The sequence below is a fragment of the Balaenoptera musculus genome, chromosome 1, assembly GCF_009873245.2.
Source record: "Balaenoptera musculus isolate JJ_BM4_2016_0621 chromosome 1, mBalMus1.pri.v3, whole genome shotgun sequence".
NCBI lineage: Eukaryota > Metazoa > Chordata > Mammalia > Artiodactyla > Balaenopteridae > Balaenoptera > Balaenoptera musculus.
In genome coordinates, this window is record NC_045785.1 from 141944733 (window position 1) to 141970235 (window position 25503).

Here is a 25503-nt window from a genome sequence, read left to right on the forward strand (position 1 = left end):
TCCGCCCATAATCAATTTAATCTTCCTGTAATTTACTGATTTGTAATCTTGCAGCGATCATGTCTAAGTCTACATGATTCACTAGGTATTCATTTTCTTCTTTAAGGCAAATAGAATGAAATGCAAGATACCTTAGTACACAGAAGAAGGAAACAACTTCTGAATGAAGAAATGCAATAAATTTCACTGATTTATATCTAATTATGAAATTAATCCTTTAAATGTATCTAAGCTCAGCTAAATTTGGAGACAGAGTTAAAGCATCTGCATGTATAATATTTGTATACTGTAGATTTGCATTTTCAAGAATATATTTATAAAACATTTTCAAAGACAATACTATGTACTTTTTGGTTTGCTTACCTCACATAAGCACATTGAAAATCAAATATTTAGTCCTTGCTTAGATGTCTCAAATAAAAGTATCACCTTATCATAGAACTTCTGATATTGGCTTATAAGGCCTTTTAGTCACTCAGCCATGGTAAAACTTATCTTTTATAATATTTTATTATATATAAATATATAACATATGTATTATATAAGTATATATCATATAATTACAATATATATAATAATATATATTATATATGTCTGTATTTTAAAATTTCTGTGTCTTCTCATCCTGTGAGATGGCTATGAGTTTCTTCATCTTTCAAGTAAAGAAAATATGATTCAGAAGGCAAGTGATTTGTCCAAGATCACTAGCAGAGCCAACATATAGACTTAGGATTTCGATCCCCTACTCTAGGTTCTTTCAACTAAACCAGAACCTTCTCTTGGACAGCTATATATTCTACATCAGTGGTCCCGAAGCTTTTTGGCACCAGGGACCGGTTTCATGGAAGACAATTTTTCCACTGGCGGGGAGATGGTTCAGGAGGTAATGCCAGCGATGGGGAGAGGCAGATGAAGCTTCACTCGCTCGCCTAATGCTCACCTCCTGCTGCGTGGCCCGGTTCCTAACGGTCTGCGGCACAGGGGTTGGGGACCCCTGTTCTACATAGAGATTCACATTTAAAGAGTCTATAGTTTCTTATATATTTTGAACCAGATTCTTTAGCTAAAAAACAAAAACTTAGAACCATGGTTGCCACCTTCTGTGTATGTACTCTCAAAATGATTTGTCTTTTTTGAAAGAAAGGTGTAGCCCATCATTATTCTTCCCCTTGAAGGAAAGAGCATGCACCTGCCTGTTTAATGAGTAATATGAATGTGATGGAAAAACTTGGACCCTTAGATTAATTCACCTATTCAAGCATTTTATTATTACTCTTCAGGTAGTTTTCTTTATCTGTATTCACTGATTTTTAGATCCCTGTGGTCCATCACTGACTAATACATTGCAAGAAGCTTGCTTCCTTAAATTCATCTAACAAAGAAAGACCAGGCCTTGAGTGCTATTTTAGTGGTGTAATAGTGTATATTTGTGTTTAATTAAAGCTGCAGTCATTGCTTTGGTTATAGATTTGGGAAAACATCTAAGATCCCCTGTCAGGGTTCTGAAAACAAGTCCTACAAAATGTAATTAAGAGAATTTTAGATGTTACAGGCCAATCATTTAAATACTATAGGCCACCTTAAATTCCTGCTCTATCCTTCAGTGTCTAATTTCCTCAAAGGTTAGCCTTTTCTTTTTTTTTTTTTTTAAATGTATACATTTTAATGTTGCAGGAAGTTGACTTTAGAATTAGCCTATCTCTTTTTTTAACATCTTTATTGGAGTATAATTGCTTTACAATGGTGTGTTAGTTTCTGCTGTATAACAAAGTGAATCAGCTATACGTATACATATATACCCATATCCCCTCCCTCTTGTGTCTCCCTCCCACCCTCCCTATCCCACCCCTTTAGGTGGTCACAAAGCACTGAGCTGAAGCCTTTTCTTAGTTATTCTATTTCCTTAAATTCCATGTACTCCTAAAATCCTACAATCATTTTTCACCAAGAGGCCACATAATTTCCAAATATAATGGTGTCTTTTGAAGTTCTTATTCTCCTCAACTTTTGGGGGGAGTCAGGGAGGATGAAGTTGGGAGTTGAGATATTTCACACGTTCAATTGTCCCTCTTTCAAATCCCTCCTACCATGCCTTTTCCCCCCCATCCTCTCTGATTGCTCTCTCCTCATAGCTGTCTTTTCTACTTCCACTACTTTTCTCCTTAAAATGAGCTTTCCTCCAGGCCCTCCCCTTTTTTCTATTATATCAACACATCCTCCCTTCCCTTGGTAATTTCACCAATTTGCACCACTTCAGTTATTACCATCAATAATTTAATTTGTAGTTCTTCAAAACATCCAAAAACTTACTGGAAGAAAAGCAAGCAAGAAAGGAAGGAAGGAAGGAAGGAAGGAAGGAAGGAAGGAAGGAAGGAAGAAAGAAAGAAAGAAAGAAAGAAAGAAAGAAAGAAAGAAAGAAAGAAAGAAAGAAAGAGAGAAAGGAAGGAAGGAAGGAAGGAAGGAAGGAGGGAGGGAGGAAGAGAGGGAGGAAAGAAAAAGAAAGAAAGAAAGAAGGAAGGAAGGAAGGAAGGAAGGAAAGAAAGAAAGAGAGGAAGGAAGGAAGGGAAGGAAGGAAGGGAAGAAGGAAGGGAGAAAGAAAACCCTAATGGACAATGCAAAGTAGCCATCAGAGAAGAGAATCAAGGGAAGATGGGTTTGCAGAGGTCAAGCATGGGAGTGCTTCACAAAGTAGTGGGTATTTTAATAGAGGAAAGATCTATGAGAAGCTTCGCTTAGAACTGGGTTTGGAGATTTCATGGTTTTAGCGAAAATTACTAGATAAAGTAAATGAAAGGCACTTTTGATCATGAAATTACAAATAAGAAATGAATAGGAGATGAAAGAAAGAAAGGTGGGAATGTGAACCTTAGTAGGAGCCATCTATTATTTCAAGATGGGGAATATAGGACCCAGGAAATGTTTTTGTTTTATTTTTGTTTTCAGAATATAAAAGACTAGAGCATTTTTGTAGAAGTCTGAGGTGAAGGTAATAGTATAGAGGGATAGATGGAAGATAAAGAAGTAGATGGATCTTGGATATAAAGAGATTCGGGCAGAGACAGGACAGGACAAGATAAAAAGCACAAGTGAAGCTATTAACCATGGAGAAAAGAGACACTTCCTGAGACAAAAGAAAAGGTGGTCAGGATGATTCATATTAACAATTTTCTCTCAAACAGTATAGGTGAGAAGGTAGAAAGTTCAAAGGAAGGAATTCGGAAACACTTGGAAAAAGAAAGTACACTCTTGTGTTGTATAAGTTTTTATATTCTGCTGATACATGACCATTATCTGGCACAAATTAGGTAATACGGAAATATCTGGAGAAGGCTTGGACCTCCCGTAAAGTTTTCTGTGATCACAGAAGAGAATTTTATGTAAGACAAAGCTTTTCTTATAATTGCTACTATCTTTATGATAATTATTTCTGAAATTATTTTTGGGTGATAGTTGTTATTCATTAAATGTAAGAATTAGCCAAGCAGGAGAACTGGCCTGAGTGAACTAGTGACAGTAATCCTGTGTTATTTTGCTCAGTGAGCACAGCTGTCTTCCTCAGAACAGCTGTTCATTTGTGGTGTCACAGGGCTATTGGATTTCGACTGCTGTGTTTGTATGACATTACCGTCTAAAGAGAAATGAGAGCAGCTCTGTGTCTATAGGCAATGGGACCCAATTCATTAAGCTATAAAAAAGAATTCAAGAATGACAACTTTCAGTTTAGCATCTGAAGAATTCGTGGGACATTGAAAAATGAACCAATTTTAGTAGGAGCTGACCTGTAAGAAACGATAGGCTAAAAGATCAAGATTATGTTAGAGAAAATATGTTGTTTGAGGTGAAGACTGTGCTAACGAACCTCTCCCACTTGTCACGTGTTTAATGACTAAATGAAGCCTTGCATAAGTAACTACATTTTGGGGAAAAACTAATCTAGGAATTTCTTTAGGATTTCAGGATATTTGCTTCACAATGTCGAGGGTCTTGTTAAGACATTCCAAACCTTTACTGCATATGAGAATCACTTCTGGCACTTTTTTAAGCAGAGAAATTCTAAATGTTTACCCCTGAAGATTCTGATTAGGAAGGTCCTGGGGAGCCAGACACTGATATTTTAAAACTTTGACTCTGTGATTTGGAGGCAGGAAGTGAACTGGGAATTCCTTGTTCTCTGGCATAAAGTTTTTTTTTTAACTTTGTACTTAGCCTAAAATGCATTCAGATGGAGAGAATGAGGTGTCCCATCATATAAATATATTGAAGAATTAGAGGTGAATATTTTCAGATTTATAGAGAAATAAATTGAAGACCCTTTCATTCAATAATTATTTATAGAGGCCCTGCTATGTCTAAGACACTTAGTTTTTGAAACTTGATTGGTATAATTGGGAGTCACTTATTGATGAAGAGATGAAAATTAAGGCTTAACTACAGAGTTGATGCTTGTGTGCTTTAGATGGTAATATGTCCACAGAAGCTCATGATAGCTGAATTCTGCCTTGGTGCAATCAAAGAAACAAACAAACAAACAAAAAGCAAAAAAGCAATTTAAGGAAAACTGACCATTGCCTGCTATTGCATCTTTAGCTGTCACCAAAGCCAAAATCCAAGCCTTAGATGTCACCATAATGATGTCATGAAATGTCTATCCAACTTGTTACTTCTAAGCAAAATGGACTCATACATGCCGAACAAGCAGAGAACCTTAGCCCCAATGCAAATGGTTGAGGTATTCTAGGTCTTTCTGTCTTTCCATAGGGCTTGTATACTCGAGCCAACTGCTTCATGGGAGGGAAAGAAAGAGAGAAAGGGGGAGAGAGAGACTCCCCAAGTGAATGAGTTTACTTCAACCTTTAGAGAGCAGAAATGGACTGCAGCCGTTCTACATGGAGCAAAAAAGAGAGAATTGGACTGACATGCATATGCACTTGACCTCTTAAAATGATCTGCCTCTGAAACTGTGGCACAGATTCCTAGGTTTTGAGCAATCTCTGAACCTCAGAGGAAGGATTTTCTTAGTTTAGATCCAATGGCGAACATTGGGAGGAAGGGAAGAGAAAAGAGGAGCCTCCAGATCTTGCTGGAGGAAATCCATGAGGCTGAGGTACTTGTTAGAATCTTACATTGATTCATTTTAAAGACCAACTAAATATAGATGGAGAAGAGAAGTCTTAAATAATGTGGATGAGATGTGAGTAATTACATCATTCTGCTGAACAGTTAGAAATGACAACTTCCAATAGCAGAATGATCATATCATTTCCTCTTCACCTACCTTAAAAAAAAAAAATTCTGTGGCTAAATTGATTTCTGCTGACATTGTTTGTTTGATTCTTTTCCTTATTTTTATCCTGCTTCATTAAGGAAAGGATTTGATGTATCTTAATAATAAAGTAAAACTGGATTGCATACAATAAAGATAGAAGTGGAAAAAAGTATATGTTTGTGTGTGTGTAATATATATATGTATAAAACTAGAAACTAGATTAAAAGTTCATGCTATAACCTGTAGCTTTGGGAGGCATGAGACACAGACTTTGGTTTCAGGTTTCTAGAATTCAAGGCAAAATCCAAACTATGCACAGTTATATAATGCACATTTTTAATAAGTTAAGGGCAAGCCAATGATCCATGGATGTAGAAATTATTCTTGATACTAAGACCAGTAAAGAATTTCTTAATGTTCGCATAAAGAATGAAACATATCCTGAATAGTTCCAGAACTGATCACTTAGAGATTCAAAAAGAAGTTTTATTTTCCCATTTTTATTGTATCCTTAAATGTAAACCAATATCATTACACCAATGTGTGCATTTATTGAAAAGCATGATGAGGTCTAGAATCAGATCTTTGTTCATCTAGATGAATCATGTGGTAGACCTTGGGATAACTATGGGAATGGAAGGACTCTGCATCTTTCTAGCAATCTCAGCTGTATTTTTAATAGATATTTGGTGATTATACCAGGTTTGAGTTCAGAGTAAGTCTAGCTGATTTATCATTATCTCATATTGTGAGAAATGTTAAGAATCCAGTTTATATAATAAAGATCTTTTAAGAATGTTTAATTTTTTTTGCAGAACATGTGTTCCATTTTAGGTCTGTCATCACTCTTCATTTGTTAAGTTTTAATTATTCTCAGTTTGTCTCTAAAGAACTCTGAATCCAACAAGAAATTCTAATTTAATGTTAAGTGGGAGTAGTTTGGTCTCTAAGAACTGAAATCTTACTTTAAAGATTTTTAAAAAATAAAGGCTATCAGGGGAGAGAACAGATTTTAAATTCGAGTTCTATTATTAATTGGGGAACTGTGAACATGTTATTTATTTATTTATTATTAATTATTTTTTCTGTGATCTTTTTTTTTTTTTAACATCTTTATTGGAGTATAATTGCTTTACAATGGTGTGTTAGTTTCTGCTTTATAACAAAGTGAATCAGTTATACATATACATATGTTCCCATATCTCTTCCCTCTTGCATCTCCCTCCCTCACACCCTCCCTATCCCACCCCTCTAGGTGGTCACAAAGCACCGAGCTGATCTCCCTGTGCTATGCGGCTGCTTCCCACTAGCTATCTATTTTATGTTTGGTAGTGTATATATGTCCATGCCACTCTCTCACTTTGTCACAGCTTACCCTTCCCCCTCCCCATATCCTCAAGTCCATTCTCTAGTAAGTCTGTGTCTTTATTCCCGTCTTGCCCCTAGGTTCTTCATGACCTTTTTTTTTTTCTTAGATTCCATATATATGTGTTAGCGTACGGTATTTGTTTTTCTCTTTCTGACTTACTTCACTCTGTATGACAGACTCTAGGTCCATCCACCTCACTACAAATAACTCAATTTCATTTCTTCTTATGACTGAGTAATATTCCATTGTATATATGTGCCACATCTTCTTTATCCATTCATCTGTTGATGGACACTTAGGTTGCTTCCATGAACATGTTATTTAAATTCATCAGTCCTCTGCTTATCTTTAAAATAGAAGAATTGAAAGCTATCACAAGTCTTCAAGACAACAGTTTATGAGCAATTAGCCAGCACAGGCCTAGAACATTCCAAGACTCAATAACAGTTAGTTTTCTCCCCTCCATGAAGGGAAGATAAATCACTATGGTGGTATTTTGATATGAATGTCAGGGAGACAGGAGATTTAAATATGTGCTACATTCTCTTTGGTTGGGTGAAGTGGTAGAGTATTTCTTTCATTAGTTTGTGCTCTCAGTTCAACAGTTCAATATACTGTGCTTGTCGTATACTAGGCATTTGCTAATCATTGAGACTAAAAAAGATAAATAAGCAAAGTTTTCCTTGCAGATGGTCACAAATAATTAGCGGAGACAGATAAGTAAACTAATAATTAATATTTAGTTTGAGAGCTACAATATTAGAGATATTGGTTCCTGGGAGGATCATAACTTAATGTTTACTGTCTAAATGTCAAGTACCAAGGCATATGGTGATTTCCAGCATCACTAGAAGTGGCCAAATGGCTGTTGGCCAAGAATCTTAACAAGAAAGCATTTATCTTTCAGACCTACTCCTCTCCATGATTTCACCATTAGATTTGTATGCTCAGAAATTCTGAGACCTACAGTTGGCAAGGCTTGGGATTCTGTCTAGTTGGCCAATGGACAATTAAAAAAAACAACAACACACACACAATTGTCAGGAGAATTAGGCATTCACAATTGTTTGCACAGCACATTTTCTACCTATAGATAATCATAATGGAAAGTCAAATTATCAAATTGCTTGGCTAGTATTATATCCAGCAAGTCAATTTATTTACATGGCTCTCAGTGTGTTGTGTCATCAGTCTCTGATGGTCTGATAGGGATACCCATTCCTGGAGACTAGACAGTGAAGAGTTGGCCCAATAGGGCATCCTCTCCTCTGGACTGTGCAGGAGAAGTCCAGTGTTTCCTCTGAGACCTCTCCTTTACTTCCATTGTAGACCAGCTATATTCTGATTGTTGCATCCTTTCCTTAAATGAGTTAATATCTTCAATCAGAAAATTAGTTAACCAACTATTTCTATTATTCTTTCTTTTTCTGATGACAAAGATGACTGCTTTCTTTGGAGACTATTTACTGTGTGATGCCCTTTATCGTTACTGATTGTCTTTTGTTTTCTTTACAGGTACATGTCAACTTTATATTCTCACCCTGATTTTCCAGAGAAAGGGCCAGAGGAGATTAACGAAGAGCTAATGAAAAGTGTTAGCCACAACCCTCTTTTACTTCTCACACCACAGAAAATTAAAAGATACGTTGAGTCTTTATGGAAGAAGAAAAGCTCTGGACAACCTGTCACCTTTACTGATATCTTTGGGATGTTAATAGGAGAAACACTAATTCACAATGTAAGCCTTGGCTCAGTCTACAATCCTTTTAATACAAGAAGACCATGTATATCGTAATGTTTTAAATAAAACAAAATACGATACATTTTGTAAAAGTCAGTTGACTCACCTTATCCTATCAACATGTACTGAGTACATACTCCCTGCCAGACATAACTCTTCCATAATACGTTTCATTCTACATTACATTAGTTCTTACCAGCTTACTAATTTATTCTAACTATGTGTCAGTTTTGTTGTTGTTTTTGGTTTTTGGTTTTTTGGGGGTTTTTTTGGCCACACCGCGCGGCTTGCGGGATCTTAGTTCCGCGACCAGGGATTGAACCCGAGCCCTCGGCAGTGAGAGCGCAGAGTCCTAAACGCTGGACTGCCAGGGAACTCCCTACGTGTCAGTTTTGATGTATAGGGAAATACTTTTGTATTCCTTTTCTTGGGAAAAATACACATTTTAACCCTTAACTGCCCATTCTGCCCAAATAGCAATCTTTTTAGATAAAGAGGTGAATACAAGTAATATTTAAATAGCAGAAGAAGAATGGAGCTTGCCTGGAGAGAGTCAGGAAAAAAAGGAGTGAATCACATGGAAGAAACCCATTCGACACATGACAACAGAGCGACATTTTATCTGAACATGAAACAGGGCGGGTAGAGTTTGTGCCAGGGAATCTGGGGGCTCAATTCCTTCTGGACTCCCTAGCTGCCAAACATCGACATAGTCCCGAGACGTATAGCTCTTTTTAGAATGAAGGTAATTACCTCCATAGAGCTTACTTTTTGTTGTTTTTCAGGATCAGAGGTTCCTAGAAGTCATAAGACTATTTTTATTACAAAAATTTTGTGTCTTGATTAGAAGTACTATTTTACATAGTTTTTTAAAATCTGTGTCTGTTTGTATATGTAAAACCTTTTCTTTCTTCTGTGGACAGAGAATGAACACTACCTTGAGTAGTTTGAAGGAAAAAGTCAATGCTGGACAGTGCCCTTTGCCTCTTTTCACCTGTCTCCATGTCAAACCCGATGTCTCAGAGCTGATGTTTGCAGGTATGGAATTTCCTCTTGCAAAACATTTCCTGGAAACTTTGAACTGTGGTTTCTAATGATTTTCTTTAGAGGAAGATCATAAGCAATTTTAGTTGCTTATTTTAATATATTTTCTGTAACATAAAAACTTTTGAAAATATAAGAATATTTTAAGCTAGATGATTTTCTGGTTGTAGGGACTATCCTATGAAACTAGTTACTAGTATATCTTCATTCAAATTAGTGGAAAAGAAGATATAAAATTAAATCATGAATATAATCAATATTCAATTTTAATTATTCATTTCTCAAGGATTTTTAACAAAATACTATGCCTAGGGCTTTTAGGCAAGGCATATATTTTTGTTTGCTGCTTATCTGTTCATTAAATTGGGTAACATGATACCTGTTTATCATTCAAAACACTATTCTAATTTTTATAATTCAGCACCTTAAAAGTACTAGTCTGTACTTGTGGCAGCTGGTGAACAAAATGCCTCATTTTGTTAAATCTCAGAGGTAAACATTTGTTTCTTCTGTAGCTCTGTTTCTTGTTGGGTGCTCTAAAAGTATGTGACGTCCTACTTCTCCGGGCCACTGCCAGTCTGAGTCTGCAGTGTGGTAGAATTTCTGACTGTGGCTAATAGGGTTCACTGTATTTTTATGAAAAGTATCTCAGTGACATCAGTCACACCATGAGCTTAAAAAAATCATTGTGAATAGCATGTAATTACTAGATTTATATCTAGAATTCTTTTGCAGTTTTACCAAGTCTCACTTTTTCTTCAACCGACTACTGTCAAGCAAGAATTTTGAATAGTTTATAAAAGCAGTGCACCTGGAATTCATTCATTCAACAAGTGTTTATCAATTATCTTGGCTAAAATGTTTCTCATGCTTATGATTCAGAAAGCACTTATCATATTTATTGTCTTATTCAATATTTACTACAACCCAGGGAGGGAAGGAGGTATTTTTATCTCTGCTTCACAGAAAAAAATAAAATAAAACCTCAGAAAGATTCAGTGATTTGCACATTGCCACATAGAAAGTAAGTAGCAGAGTTGAGAATTGGTCTTGAAATACTTTGTTCTTTTTATAAAAATATTGGCTTCTCTGATTACTGATGATGTAGAATATAGTATGCCAGGTGCTGAGCATGAACTCCCTTCCCCTCCACAGTATAGTACCCTTTTTCTGTAAGACCTGATAGTATGTTTGAGAAATTTACAATAGTTATTAAAGAAGTTAAAGCACAAGAGAGAACAGAACGTTACTATGCACTGTTTCCTTGACCAAGTTGTGTGACACCTTTTAGCCTCAGTTTTCTCATCTGTTAAATGAGGATGAGACTCTCCTTATAGTATTTTGCTAAATAAATGAGGTAAAGTATGTAAAGTACTTAAAACAATTGCAGGCCCAAATCAAGTTTCAATAAATCTTAACAATGTGGAGTGTTCTATGAAAGCTGTATGAGAAGAGTCAAAGGTCTGAAGATGAATAGAATTTGTATATGAAAGGCAAATTTAATTCTTGGATGGGGGGTTCAGGCATGCAGTAAGAGTGTCGGATAACCATGGCATACTCAGCAGCAATGAGGAACCACACTTTGTGATGGAGTTCATAGGGACAGTTAAGATTCTATCATATATGAAAAGTAAGGGCCATGATAAATTGTTTTTTTCTTCTTGGTGGTTTTGTTTTGTTTTATTTTTGCTTTCCCATAGCTATTGTCTCATGAGGTCTTGGAATGCTTGGAAATTGGTTGGTAAATACCACTAGCATGCCAGTCAAATTTGTGCATAGCCAAACAAGGCTTCTTTTACCCCAGAAGCATTATGATTTAGTTAAATAAGCATTAAACTAATTTGGAAGCCTTGTCTTACTTCTAAGCTGAAATACCTTGGATGGGTCATTTAATCTCTCTGATTCTTATTTTCCTCATTATTAAAAAGAAGGATATTAATAAACCTCAGTTTTATCTTACAGAGCTATTAAGCCAACTGCATGAGATAGGGATAATACTGAATATGATAAAGGGACATAAAAATATAATAGTTTTATTGTTACTGTTACGATTGTTAACGGCATTTTCACAGTTGTCTCCTTCTATTCTGAAGTTTTAGCCAGCAGCCATTCTCAAGAGAAAATCTGACTACACTAATTAAAGAATAAATAATATTTCCAGGGAGTGAATATTTTGGATTCATCTAGGGTGAGAAATGGCTGTTTTATGTGCAGTTAGTAGTCTTTCAACCTGGATGTGTCTGATTTGGGCCAACTGCCTAATTTCAATATTGTTACTGAGATGAGAGAAGCCCCATTAACCTTCATTGTTAAGTTTCTATGATGAAGAGGTTCAAGCTGTTTCTTCCAACAGAGTTGGACAAAACCATCAAACGTTAGTTATGTTGATCTTGTACCCAGATAAGACATTCAAAGGGGCATGTTATGAGTGTTTGGTAGCTTGAGTTATTGGGGAAAAAGAAAAAGGAGACATGCCTATACTTTATGCCTTTAAATTTGCTTAGATTAAAATGGATATTCAAGAAAAAAAAGTTAAAATATTATTTGAATTATATTATAAAAAGTCAAAGACCAAAATTACCTTACAGAAGTTTTATCAACTTTACTTCAACAATACCAGAGAATGTTTATCTTCCCTCTCAGAAAAGTTTTAAACACTTTCCCCTTTTGAAGACTTTAAACACATAAATATTAGTTGTTTAAATGGTTACATATTTTTGGTTCCTCCACTTCACTACATTTCTAGTAGGATTTCAAACTTTCATTTTAAAGTTTCCATTGGTCAGTAAATTGCATTTACTGAGCATAATTTATAGACTTAACATCATGTTAAGTTCTTTAACAGACACTATAGTAGTAAAAATATAGTACTTCCTCAAGAAGTCTATAGTCTCATTAACGAGACAAAAATAAAACATGAAAAATTAGTAGACCATACACATAGAATACTACTATCTTTTAGAGTATATAGAACTGACATAAATTGTAAGATATTAGAGATTTAGAATAGTCATAAGAAAGACTTCATGAGGGTGATGGAACTCAGATTTAAGTTGAACTTGGAAAGATCTATCAATTGGGGGTGAAAAGTCAACTTTGTGTGAACAGTATAAGAAAATGTTCAGAAGGGAAGCCAAAGGTATATTTTGGGGAGCAGTAAAGAGACACTAGCCTTGGTCTCATGCGTGAACTGGTGAAGAGTAGTGGTATATTTGGGAAAACCATTAGTGCCAAGTTATAGAAAGCTTTGAATTCCAGACAGAAATGTTTTTATTCAGTTATGATAATGGGAAATACTTAATGATTTTTGGTAGGGCAATAAAATTATTTAAATAGTGTTTTTGAAAAAAAGTATTTTGGTGATTCATATGGGTTGATTGGTAAGAAGGAAACCGGAAGCAGTGATATTACTGTGTTCCTTTAAATAAGGTCCTGAAACTAGGGAGAAACTGATAAGGAAAGAGAGGAGAAGATGGATGTGAAAAGCTTAAAGGTTGCCAGTGAAATGTGTGATGGATGGATTCGATGTAAGTGGGTTTAAGAGTGATTTCAGTTAAGAAAAATTTTTTTTTCTGGGCGGTGGTAGCGTGGTTTACAGAAACAGGTAAGCTAGACTGGGAAGCAAGGTGATGAGCTCCTTTCCAGGCAAGTGTAGCAGGGTATGATGACAGCATACTCAAACGTACAACAGGAAGATGGAAATGAGTAGATGGAGGCTCAGGAGAGAGGTTCAAGTTTGAAATGTAGGAATCAGCAGCAGAGAAATAGTAGTCAAAGTACCATAGTGAGTTCTGCAGTGAGGATTAGAGAACAAATCTACCTCTTGAGAATGCCTCTCATTACTGTGTACACAAACCACAACATTAATCAAGAAGAGATTGCTAGAGAAGTAGGAACCAGGAGGTCTTTACGCTTTAGTACCCTGGAGAGGGGGGAGAGGGGTGTTAAATTCAGAGATAAGAAATTACTCACAGTGATATAGAAATTTTCCTAATGGCCTCTGATTCATTGCTAGTCATGTCTCACTAACTCCATGTAAGTCATTATAAAACACACCACTTTGTCATGAAGGGTATATGCACCATTTGGCTTTGATGTGAAATGAATTATAATGTGTTCTCATCACAATTGTGATTTTATAATTTGTTTCACAAAAGTAGAATGTTCTAACCTATACTATTGAGTAAATAATAAATATATGCATATCCACAATTCCTTTTCCAAAACTTTGAGGACAGATGTTTTAAAATTCAGAATATTTTAGATTTTGAAGTTAAAAAATATACTACGTATTACATAATACCCCACTGGGGTCTTATAATCAAATAGAGTGATTTCTCCAGTGGAATGTATTGATATTCACATTCCATGGGATATCTAAAGATTAAGCCTCACATCTTTTCAAGACTGGTTTTTCTGCTAAATTAGTTCAGGTCAGGTTTTACTACCAAATGAATAGCAAAAAACTTGTGGGTTTTGGAGTTATTTGGATTTTGGATTGTTGGATAAAGAGTTATAGACATGCAATAATTTTAGAAAGGGGAAAACTGAAAAAAAAATAAAGGCAGACAGAGAGTTTGGGGTTAGGCAGGGGTGCATGGTAGTGGGACTCCATAGAAGATGGTCAACAAAGACTTTGAACTAAAGTTAGGAAGGAGCAAGCCTTATGGTTACAGAAGGGAATCGCAAGCATAAGGGCTGTGAGATAGGAATGAGCTTGGTCTCTTGGAGGAACATTAAGAAGGTGTGTGGCTGAAGTGGAATAAGTAAGACAAAATGTGATAGGAGATTGGTTAAGATATGTAGTCAGACAAGGAGCATGGGCCAGACCATCATGAGGACTTCTCGGCCATGTTTTTATTTTCAGTGTAATGGGTAGCCATTGGAAAGCTTTCAGCTGGCACTGGTGTGGTGTGATTTATATTTTTAAAAATCCATGTGGCTACAGGATATCAACAAGATAGTAGGGGAATAGAGAAAGTCTTAAGAGGCTATTGTGGAGATCCAGGAGAGAGTATGGCAGCTTGTACCAGTATGGTCATGGTGAACAAATGGATAAGTAGCCCGTTTCTAACCACATCTGATGATGGAGCCTACAGAACTTGATTTTTTGTATTTGAGATATAAGAGAAAGAGGACCATCAAGAATAATTCTAAAGTATAGATAGTGGTATGAATATATGAAAAGTAGTACCATTTACCAAACAGGGGAAGACAAAGATTGGCAAGGAAATGGGAGTCGAAAACCAGGAATTCTTTTTGGATAGATTAAGATTCAGATAATTATTAGGCATAGTTATAGCCACAGGAATACATGAAATATAATAGTGGCTACCATTTATTGAGTGATTAGAATGTGCTATGTCCTCTTCTAAGTTCTTTAAGTTTCTTAACTCGTTAGATCTTCACAACAATTCTACAAACTATCTACTGATTTTATTCACATTTTACAGATTAAGGAACTAAAACACAGAGAATACAAGTAATCTACCCAAAATTGCACAGATTTTAAACATCTGAGCCAGCAGTTTTAAAACTGAGTCTAAAGTTTTCCCTTCTTTAGAATTAAGATGGACTTTATAAAAGATATGTGAGTTTTTAAATGCGAAAAGGTATTCAATTTGTGCAAATTAAGGGATCCTTTGTGTTCTCATTTTATTCATCGGTAAGCTTTCCCCTCCCAACTTCTCCTATACAATGCCATATGCATAATAGGCATTTGGTTAATTTTTAAAAAATATTTTAAATAAATGAATGAGAATAATCATGATAATGTTGAAGTAATCTTTGTGCACATCTCCGTAGTATTTCCCTATTAATGGATTGCATTTTTTAAAATGATTTCAGATTGGGTTGAATTTAGTCCATATGAGATTGGCATGGCTAAATATGGTACTTTTATGGCTCCTGACTTATTTGGAAGTAAATTTTTTATGGGAACAGTTGTAAAGAAATATGAAGAAAACCCCTTGCATTTCTTAATGGGTAAGTGATAAAAATCTACCATGAGTTTGTTTGACTGTTTTAAATCCTGGTGCATTCTAAGTTATTCTCTGTTTTTGCTTTATTTTAGGTGTCTGGGGGAGTGCCTTTTCTATATTGTTCAACAGAGTCTTAGGAGTTTCTGGTTCACAAAGTAAAGGTTCCACAATGGAAGAAGAACTAGGTATTGTAAAAACATGCTTACATTGATAATAATTACACTATATTGGTAAATTTCATTAACACATATGTTGAGAGAAAATTAAATCATCATAAAGATTGTAATTGTTCTAAAGTAGGCTAGGCTAAGCTGTGGTGTTCAGTAGATTAGATGTATTCAATGCATGTGCATCTTACAAAATTTTCAATTTACAGTGGGTTTATTGGGACATAACCCCATTGTAATTTGAGGAAGATCTGTACTCCTTTTATCAGTAAGGGTAGCTTTTTGAAGATTAGATTCAACAACAATTGAACGCAGTATAACACTTAAATTCATGCTTGTCAGTTCATTTACCTCTTAAATACTACCTCACTTCTCACAGCTTATTCATACCAAAAAAGATGGAAAACATGTTTCAAATCACATTTAATAAATTAACACCAATGATTTTCTTTAAATCTAACTCACTAGCCCACAATAAATTAAAAATAATATTTACAAAGCTTGAAAAAGTAGATGAACTCAATTGAGGTCCAGCAGTATTCATTTGTTATAATATTTATACCATAGAAACATATGTTTTCTTTAATGAATAAATTTGATTTAAAGTAAACGAAACAAAACATGCATTCAGTATCTCCTAAATGTCTTGCCATCTGTAGCTCAATCAACACTAAATTTTTCATGGCTATTTTGACTGGCGGTGGGATGGAGCAGGGAGATGCTAAATTTGAATTTGGGGCCAGCCTAGCTGAGGCTGGGGAGAAGGGTCCTATAGATTATCAGCACACTACCTACCCTACTACCTCTTCTCTGTGTGTGAAGTATCACACATTTATTTGAGGACAGAGTTAACAGAACAGCATAAATGACTTTCTCAACAATCAATTTATCTGAAGAATACTTGCATGTAAAAAACTTACTGTAGGATTTTTCTGGCAAGCCATCCTCAGTTATTACAGACAGACAGTTTATTTAATTAAACTTTATATGTAAAACAAAAATACAATTGTACTTTAATTAATGCACTACAAATTGGCTTATAAGTAGTATGATCACTCTTCCTGTGAGAATTAATTTTAGATACGTGATATTTATATTAAGTGCAGTAACTTGCTATAGTCCTTAATATTTGGGGGTAGTTCTTAGTAAATAATGGAGAAGTGATCTTATGATTGCAATAGAGCCAAAGATTTTAATATAAAAATAAAAACAACCAAAAAGGCACTTTGTCCTTGAACTTGCTCCTGTCCTCCGAGCATCACTCAGTGAATAAGCAGCCAAGGTTGGTGGAACTTTTGAGTGTTCTCTGACCTTAACTACAGATCCACATGCTCTTAAGGGTAACTGAAAGGCAAAGTGCATAATGCTGAAAAGCTCTGACTTGATTTATTTGAATGAACATTATATCCCAGATGAATAACCTGTTCTCAACTCTAACTTTGTGGGAATAACTAACTCTCCTCTAAGATGTGAAGAGTTCAGAAAAAAAGAAGAGAAAAAGAACAGAAGTACCACCTCTTATGAGGCTTGCTTCTCTGTGTTCTTCTATGTTAAATAATCCAGATAAACCCAGGGTTTGCTGCTTTTTCCTTCTAAGGCAGGAAGAGAATAGGACTGAAATAACACATCTGAAGGTGGATGAGACAATGGCTGACGGCCAAGGAAAAGGAGAATGTTTATACTCAATAGTCTTGAATATTCTTTGTTGTGAGACACCCCCTTTGAGACCAGTGGTTTGGCAGCTTATTTACTTTCTCTGTGTGTCAGACTTAAGGGGAATATTGTGTCCTTGAGAACCACCGGCCAGCAGGATGCGTGTTACCTCAGATTAGGTAAGGGTTTCCAGAAATGAGACCAGAGTGGTGACTGAGGGGAATCTGAGGACTCCTGGTGACCCTTTCATCCACTGGCCGACTAAAGTCTACCTCTTAAAGTGGTGTTCAAAGGTGGTTTTTGTTTTGTTTTCCTCTCTTTCAAAGAAACACTTTAAGGTAAATTGGAGCATAATATGGGGAAACCAAATGTTATACCTATATTTCTCTCAGTTTAAAAGCCCAAATGGCTCTCTATTACTGAAAGTTATCAATTTGGAGTCAGTTTCTTAGGATTAAAAAAAAAAATACTATTGATTAACAGAAGGAAAAAAAATCACTCTACAGATAAAGATTTCATGTACATGTCCAAAAAATGTTTGATTTTTCTACAAATGTTGATTATAAAATGGTTTGTGTGCTCCATAATTTGGGTACTTCTTACTTGAAAAAAGACAACAAGTTATGCTAGATTTTATTCTTAGTTTTGTTTTATGGATTTATGGTTTCTATTTTAGTTTTTATAACTGCTCTCTTAATATGTTCTAAGGAAGCATAAACTGATACCAAAACAGACATTTCAAAGGACAATATTCAGTATTATTAAAATCAAAAGATATCTTATATTAGTAGCTTCATTCATTTTGATGAAACAATTTTGTGGCCCCCTTGTAAATTTTGGCTTTACCCTGTATTGACCTTCATAAACATCATTTCAACATATTTAATTGAAGAAAAAAATTTTTGATATAATAAGAATTATATAATCAAGTTATTCTTTCTGTCAGAATTAAGATAAACAAATAAAAATTCTCCCCTTTAAAATCATGTATGAATAATTCCAAACTTATTTTTCATACCCTGGGAAATTTTGCTTTCAAATGAGAAATTTGAAGATACTAGTAAAGCCAAGACATTTAGATTTACTAAATTGACCTAGATTTATACCAGTAAATCTAATAGACCTCACTGTGGTTTTGCTACGATTACTTCCTTACAGTAAATTTCATTGTGAGTCTTGACACCTGAGATTCTTCAATTGTTTCGTTTTCTTTCTGCAGAAAATATTACAGCAAAGCATATTGTGAGTAATGATAGCTCGGATAGTGATGATGAATCACAAGAACCCAAAGGTAAGAGAGCTGGAACCTCCTCTGGCAGAAGTGGATTAAGAAAGGACATGAATGTTTTGTCTGATTTTCTCACTCAAGATGCTAATGGTAGTCTCTGCTTAAGGCATTGAGTTATAGAATGGTAGCTTTCAATTCAGAGCAAGAATTAATGCCATATATGTAATAAAATATGCAACACAAGTATCCCTTATTTCATTTCTTTTAAATACCTCAAAAATATTATCAGTTGAACAGAGAACAAACTGAGATGGTAGAAATACCAAATTCTGTATTAAGTCTGATTAGAGCACCAGGCTTCTCAACATGGAAATTGTGATTTGGGAACATTTTACATGGCTTTAATAACTAAAATTTAATCTTTTAAAATCTTATTATTAAGTAACCTGTAGAAAATGATGTTCTCACTCCATTCCTGAGCCTTATCCCATTGCCAACATTCTATCTCTCAGGAAGGGATCAGTGATGAAGTGGGGTAGAATTATTGAGAAATTTTTGTTTTGTATATTACTTTGTAGTACAAGTGAGTACTTTTACACCTTAAAAAGGCAGTTTTTAGCTTTGTGTGGATCCCGATAGTCAATGGGGAGTCGGGAAGAGATAAGGCAAGGATCACGGATATTTGTTGCAATTGTTATGTGGTAAAATGGAATGATTTTACATTTTGACACAGCCATTGGTACAAATGTTCCTAATAGCTCAAAAGCCAAAACAAATAAACAAAAAACAAAGAGAAGATTTTATAACAACTGGGTGAATATGTCCTGTTATAGTTTGAATACAATCATCTAGATTTTAAAAGATATTAAATGCTTTCTTGTCCAAAACCTAAAGAACTCCACCAGCCAAGGTATAGATATTGGAAGAGCCTGTTTAATCTTTGCTGAATCAACACTAAAATTAAAGTTCTCTTTTCATAGCTGGGCTGTTATTTTTTAGTTGTTCCAGTCTTTTTTTTTTTATTTTGAATTTCTTTTTAATGAAGGGAGATAGTACAAAGGTGATAAATAGCATATGCCTAGCATTTCTAGAATTAATTATGTATTGATTTGGGGACTATCAAGTAGATGTAATAATGGTTTATCAATTATTAAGTAAATTGCCAAAATGATCAGTACATTTGATCACCTCTGCAGTACTAGCTTGTTATCTTAAGGCTGAGAAGTTCAAGGACCCTCTGAATATGGCTGTTTTTGTTTTAGTGCCAGCCTACATTGGAGAATGATATTTAGGATGTTTCTGAGGATTTCTTATTAGTTCTTAATATTCATTTTTTTAAAATAGCCTTTATTTATTAGAGTAGTTTTAGACTCACAGCAAAATTGAGCAAAAAGTACAGAGTTCCCATATATTTCCTGCACCCACACACATAGCCTTCACCACTTTCAGCATCTTATACCAGAGTGGTACATTTATTACAATCAATGAACCTGTACTGACACATCATTATCACCCAAAGTCCAAGCTTTAGGATTCACTCTTGGTGTTGTATATTCTACAGGTCTTCACAAATGTATAATGACATGTATCTACCTTTATAGTATCATACAGAGTACTTTCACTGCCCTAAAATCTTCTGTGCTCTATTTATCCCTCTGCTTCCCACCCCCAGCCCCTGGCAACCACTGATTTTCTTACTGTCTCCATCATTTTGCCTTTCTAGAATGTTATATAGTTGGAATCATACAGTGTGTAGCCTTTTCAGATTGGCTTCTTTCACTTAGTAATATGCATTTAAGTTTCCTCCATGTCTTTTCGTGGCTTGATAGCTCATTTCTTTTTAGCACTGAATAACATTTCATTGTCTGGATATACCATAGTTTATCTGGTTACCTACTGAAGAATATCTTGGTGGCTTTCAAATTTTGGCAGTTATGAATAATGCTGCTATAAACATCCATGTTCAGATTTTTGTCTGGATATGTTTTCAACTCCTTTGGGTAAAAAATCAAGAAGCATGATTTCTGTATCATGTGATAACAAAGTTTTGTAAGAAACTTCCAAACTGTCTTGCAAAGTAATTGTTCCATTTTGTGTTTCCACCAGCAATGTATGAGAGTTCCTGTTGCTCCACATCCTCACCAGCATTCGGTGCTGTCAGTGTTTTGGATTTTGACATTTCTAATAGCTGTGTAGTGTCATCTTGGTGTTTTAATCTGCATTTCCTTGATGACATGTGACATGGAACATCTTTTCATATACTTACTTGCCATCTATATGTCTTCTTTGGTGAGGTGACTACTAAGGTCTCTTGCCCATTTTTAAATTGAGATGTTTGTTTTCTTATTGATGAGTTTTAAAAGTTCTTTGTATATTTTGGGTAACAGTTCATTATCAGATGTGTCTTTTTTTTTTCAATTTTGGGGAGGATGAGCAGTTAACAGTTTAGTTAAACAATGTTTTACTTCGAGTAGAATTCTTTTTTTTTATTGTCTTTTTTTTTTTTAATTGAAGGGTTAATCGATTCTCTTTTTTTTTTGGCCACCCCACACGGCTTGTGGGATCTCAGTTCCTTGACCAGGGATTGAACACGGGCCATGGCAGTGAAAGCCCAGAATCCTAACTACTAGGCCACCAGGGATCTCCCCAGATGTGTCTTTTGCAAATGTTTTCTCCCAGTCTGTGGCTTGTCTTCTCCTTCTCTTGATGCCCCTTCATTATTAGTCACGTGATTTTGAACGAGGTCTTTAGGCATTTTCAACTTTAGTTTTTTCAAATCTGTGCTGGCATCATTTTACCTGCTCTCACAGAATTGCTGTAATCATCAAATTAGCAAGTGCATGCAAAGGGTTTTAAGTTGTAAAGGGCTAATAAATAGAAATTTACTATTAGAATTATAGCTAATAAGCAATACATATGACTTATCTGTTGACTTTTGGGTTCGTCCCACAAATGATGCCATTTCCAAATACATCATAAGGAAAGTAGATCCACTGCTGGTATAGAAGTGGGATAAATTTAATAATAATAACAATAACAGTGATGATGAAGAAGAAGAAGAAAAAGAGGAGGGAGCTCCAAACCTTTGGAAAATGATTGAGTGTCTTATTCATATCCTGTGTAACTAAGATATAAATCATTCATTTTAGAGCCTGATTCATTCTATTGAAAGATTTTCTTTGTTATACTTGGCATTAGAAAAATGTGGGAGTAGAAAAGACTGTATATTTGTTTTTTCTTGACTAGGCAGTCATCTGCATTGTTTATTGAGAGAAAGATCCCTCCATTTACTGAGCTCAGTTAAGCTAATCTTTTGAAGATAAAAATCAATATTTATTATGGTCTTATGTATGTTTAGTTACCATTTATTGAAAATTATGAAGTTTGAACATAGATTCTTTTTTTCTTCTCTCAACACACACACATATAGATTTATATATGCATATATATTTATATCCAGGGTTCCCAGAAATCTGAACAGAAGGGATTTAGGTAGGGGAGATTGTACTCTACCATACAGTGTTCTTAGATTTGAGTTATGAATGAATAATATTGATGATGAGGATTATGACACTGCTGCTATTACAACTATTTCTACTACCAACTAGTGTTTATTGAGAATTTAACGTGGGCTTAAATTTTTCTAAGAAATTTACATGAATGCATTAACTTAGTTTATCCTCACAACAACCCTATGAGGTTTACTGATGAGGAAATGAAGACTGAGAAGGGTCAACTAACTAGTAAACAGTGGAGAGAGGATTGGAATCAGGGTAGTGTGGTTCTGGAGCCACTGCTCTAAATAACTACACAATATGGCTTCCCAGTAAGTAGTGATGAGTGCATAGATTTTAAGGAAAAATCATTGAAAATGGCTTCTTGGGGCTTCCCTGGTGGTGCAGTGGTTAAGAATCCACCTGCCAATGCAGGGGACACGGGTTCAAGCCCTGGTCTGGGAAGATCCCACATGCCACGGAGCGACTAGGCCCGTGAGCCACAATTGCTGAGCCTGCGCGTCTGGAGCCTGTGCTCCGCAACCAGAGAGGCCGCGATAGTGAGAGGCCCGCGCACCGCGATGAAGAGTGGCCCCCGCACCGCGATGAAGAGTGGCCCCCGCTCGCCGCAACTAGAGAAAGCCCTCGCACAGAAACGAAGACCCAACACAGCCAAAAATAAATAAATAAATAATTAATTAATTTAAAAAAAAAAAAAAAAAAGAAAATGGCTTCTTTTGGAAGATTCCTGAATTTTAACACATTTTAAAACATATGTTTAATTTACAGACTTTTAAACCCCAAACTTTATAAGCAAGAATGAAATGACAGTTCAGAGGGCAAATATATGTTGAATCCTTCAGTTGTCTGCTCTCAGTCTGCATGATTTCTGGATGTTTATTAAACAGGACAGGGAAGGAAACTTGGGAAAGGAAGGGGATTAGCTACTGTGGATATTCCCTCTGTGTGTATGTGTGTGTGTGTGTGTGTGTGTGTGTGTATGTGTGTGTAGCCAGGGAAAAGAAAGAAAAGAATTGGGGAAAGGGAAAAACAGAACCAAGCAACACTGCCGAGAATACAGCCTTTAGACTGACTACCGGTAAACAGTACAGTAAAAATAAGTTAAGAACAAAAATGATTAACGGAAACATTTTCTATAATTTACACAAATGTTTATTGAATAAAAAGCTGTAGAGCTTCATCATTAATGTTAACATTCCATCGCCCAAAGATCTTTTTCGTTATTATGGATTTTCGGAATCTGTATAATGATCTTTTCTTTTTCCTTAGGCACTGAAAATGAAGAAGCAGAAAGAGAATATCAAAATGATAATCAAGCAAGTTGGGTCCAACGTATGATAATGGCCTTGGTGAGTGACTCAGCTTTGTTTAATACCAGAGAAGGACGAGCTGGGAAGGTGCACAACTTCATGCTGGGCTTGAATCTCAATACATCCTATCCGATGTCTCCTTTGAGAAACTTTACCACCCAGGAGTCCTTGGAGGAAGATGAATTGGATGCAGCTGTAGCAGGTAAGTACACAAAATGTAATCCATGGAAGCTAATTCAGGAGATCTTTCTTCCTTCTCTGGGGAGGAGCATTTTAATTATTAATAGTAATTAATTTACAATCAAATTTTAAAACATGCATTTAATGTATGAAGGGCTCTGAGTTGTTTTTTTGGAAGAAAAAATACATTGGGCAGGAAGTGGCATCGTCATGTCAGCATAAACAGTTTTCATTGAAATATTGAGGGGGACTTTGCTCCTCTCTATATTGGTCAAGGTTCACTCACAACAAACAGGAAACCCTCTCCCTTGTTTAAGCAAAAGAGGTTTAAAGTAGGTGCTTACAAAATTGTTACAGGGCTTGGAGGAGCAAGCTCCAGGCTGAGCATCTCGGAATGACTCCAAAAACACTTCAGGATCACCCCCACAAACGCTCCCCACAACGGTGCTTGGCAGTAGAAATAGCAGAAACATAGCCTCTGTCTCATTTCCTCCTTCAAATCTCACGTGGGTGTTTCTCCTTGGCAGAGGATAGGTCTCAGCAGATCCAGAGCTGGGAGGGAATCTGGTACACGTGGTCCTCAGCCTATGTCTCCAGTGCAGAGCAGTAATGTGTGCCCCCTAGGGGTGTGAGTGGAGTTGAGTTTGCCCATCTGCAGTGTCCCTCAGGCTACTGAATCTGTCCTTCCAGTTCTCTGAAAGGTTAGGTAACTTTCTTAAGGCCACTTAAGAACCTCATAAGAACCCACTCACTTTCAGGTTTGTCACTTAACCAAACTCCAAAGAATACTTGCCTTGATTCTTTGGTTCCATGCATGTTCCAAATTAAAAGGTAAATTTGTCTTGGTGACTAATCACTACATAATTATCTTTCTTATAATGCTCCTGGCATCTTACATTTTTTCTACTTCTTCATACCATCTTTTTCCCCTTAACTGCCCAAATGTCATTTCTCAATCATTTCTGCCTAAGAACATTGACAGGAGGCTATGAGAATGTAAATGGAAATTTTTCCAAAAAACGTTCTACTACTGTTTAAGGATTCTACCTATAAAAATTAGACATGGCTTTAGATCTTATTATTGTTTAGGTAATGCTGTTTCTGTTTGTTGCTTGAGCTTAAGGGAAATTGCAGAAGCAAAAGTTACCCCTGTTTTTTAAACGAGAGGAGTAGAAACTCACTATATTTTGCATTATGTTTGTGGCATCAAAGTCTAGGACATGATTATATACCTGCAATGCAAACCCTTTCACATGAACTATAATAAAAGTCTATTTGTGATAAAGTCAGTGTCTCTTTTTAAATTCATCCAAAATAAAAACACTTGACCATACAATCAGTGATGTTATTTTTTTGTGTGTTACTTATGATTTAACTTATTGCTATTACAATACCAATTAAATGTATCTTCTTTAGAAACAGGCTTTATGGATGAATTATGATGGGCTTAAACAAACAAACAAACCAACAAAAAAACTCAGCCTCATAGAGCATTTAGGACTAGAAAGAATCGTTAGTTATTTTACTCCATAGAAAAGGAAGATCAAAGAAGATAGCATCATGTTTACCTAGAATTGCTCAGCTGAGCTAGAATTGGGACACTTGAACAGACTTCTTGACATTGCTCAGAAGCCTTTCCCTCCCGCTCACTCTCTTCCTCATAGCTCTTGGTTTCATTAGTCATCGTCTTGCTGATGTAAAAATGGAAGTTTCCGTGTGTGTACTTATTACGTCTGTTTTATGTTATTACTTTAATCACAATACCAAGCATAGCTCCTTCTGTGGTTTGCACAGCACAAGTCCTGCACTCGACATTTTAACAGCTTCCTGGTGGTTTTGCAATAGTTTATGTAGATTTGGAGGTGTTAGCGTTGCTCGGAAAAAATACAGTGCTCAGTTAAATTTGAATTTCAATTTTTATATATATATAGAGAGAGAGAGAGAGAAAGAGAGAGAGAAGCCCCTTATAACATTTGGGACATCCTTGTATAAAAATTGTTTGCTGTTTATCTGAAATTTAAACTTAACTGGGCAACCTACGTTTTTATT

At 35.6% G+C, this 25503-nt stretch overlaps 1 protein-coding gene across 2 annotated transcripts in view; it reads left to right on the forward strand.

Moving 5' to 3' along the window:
* The window catches only part of PLA2G4A (phospholipase A2 group IVA), a 157064-nt gene that overhangs the window by 103235 nt on the left and 28326 nt on the right, over nucleotides 1-25503 (forward strand). Inside the window, exons 9-14 of one of the 2 annotated variants that reach the window (XM_036834124.1) lie at nucleotides 8151-8373; nucleotides 9300-9414; nucleotides 15268-15405; nucleotides 15494-15586; nucleotides 18441-18512; nucleotides 23234-23476. In XM_036834124.1, coding sequence (XP_036690019.1) covers nucleotides 8151-8373; nucleotides 9300-9414; nucleotides 15268-15405; nucleotides 15494-15586; nucleotides 18441-18512; nucleotides 23234-23476 — 884 coding nt within the window. The remainder of the gene's footprint in view (nucleotides 1-8150; nucleotides 8374-9299; nucleotides 9415-15267; nucleotides 15406-15493; nucleotides 15587-18440; nucleotides 18513-23233; nucleotides 23477-25503) is intronic. The other variant, XM_036834131.1, reaches the window with a different exon arrangement.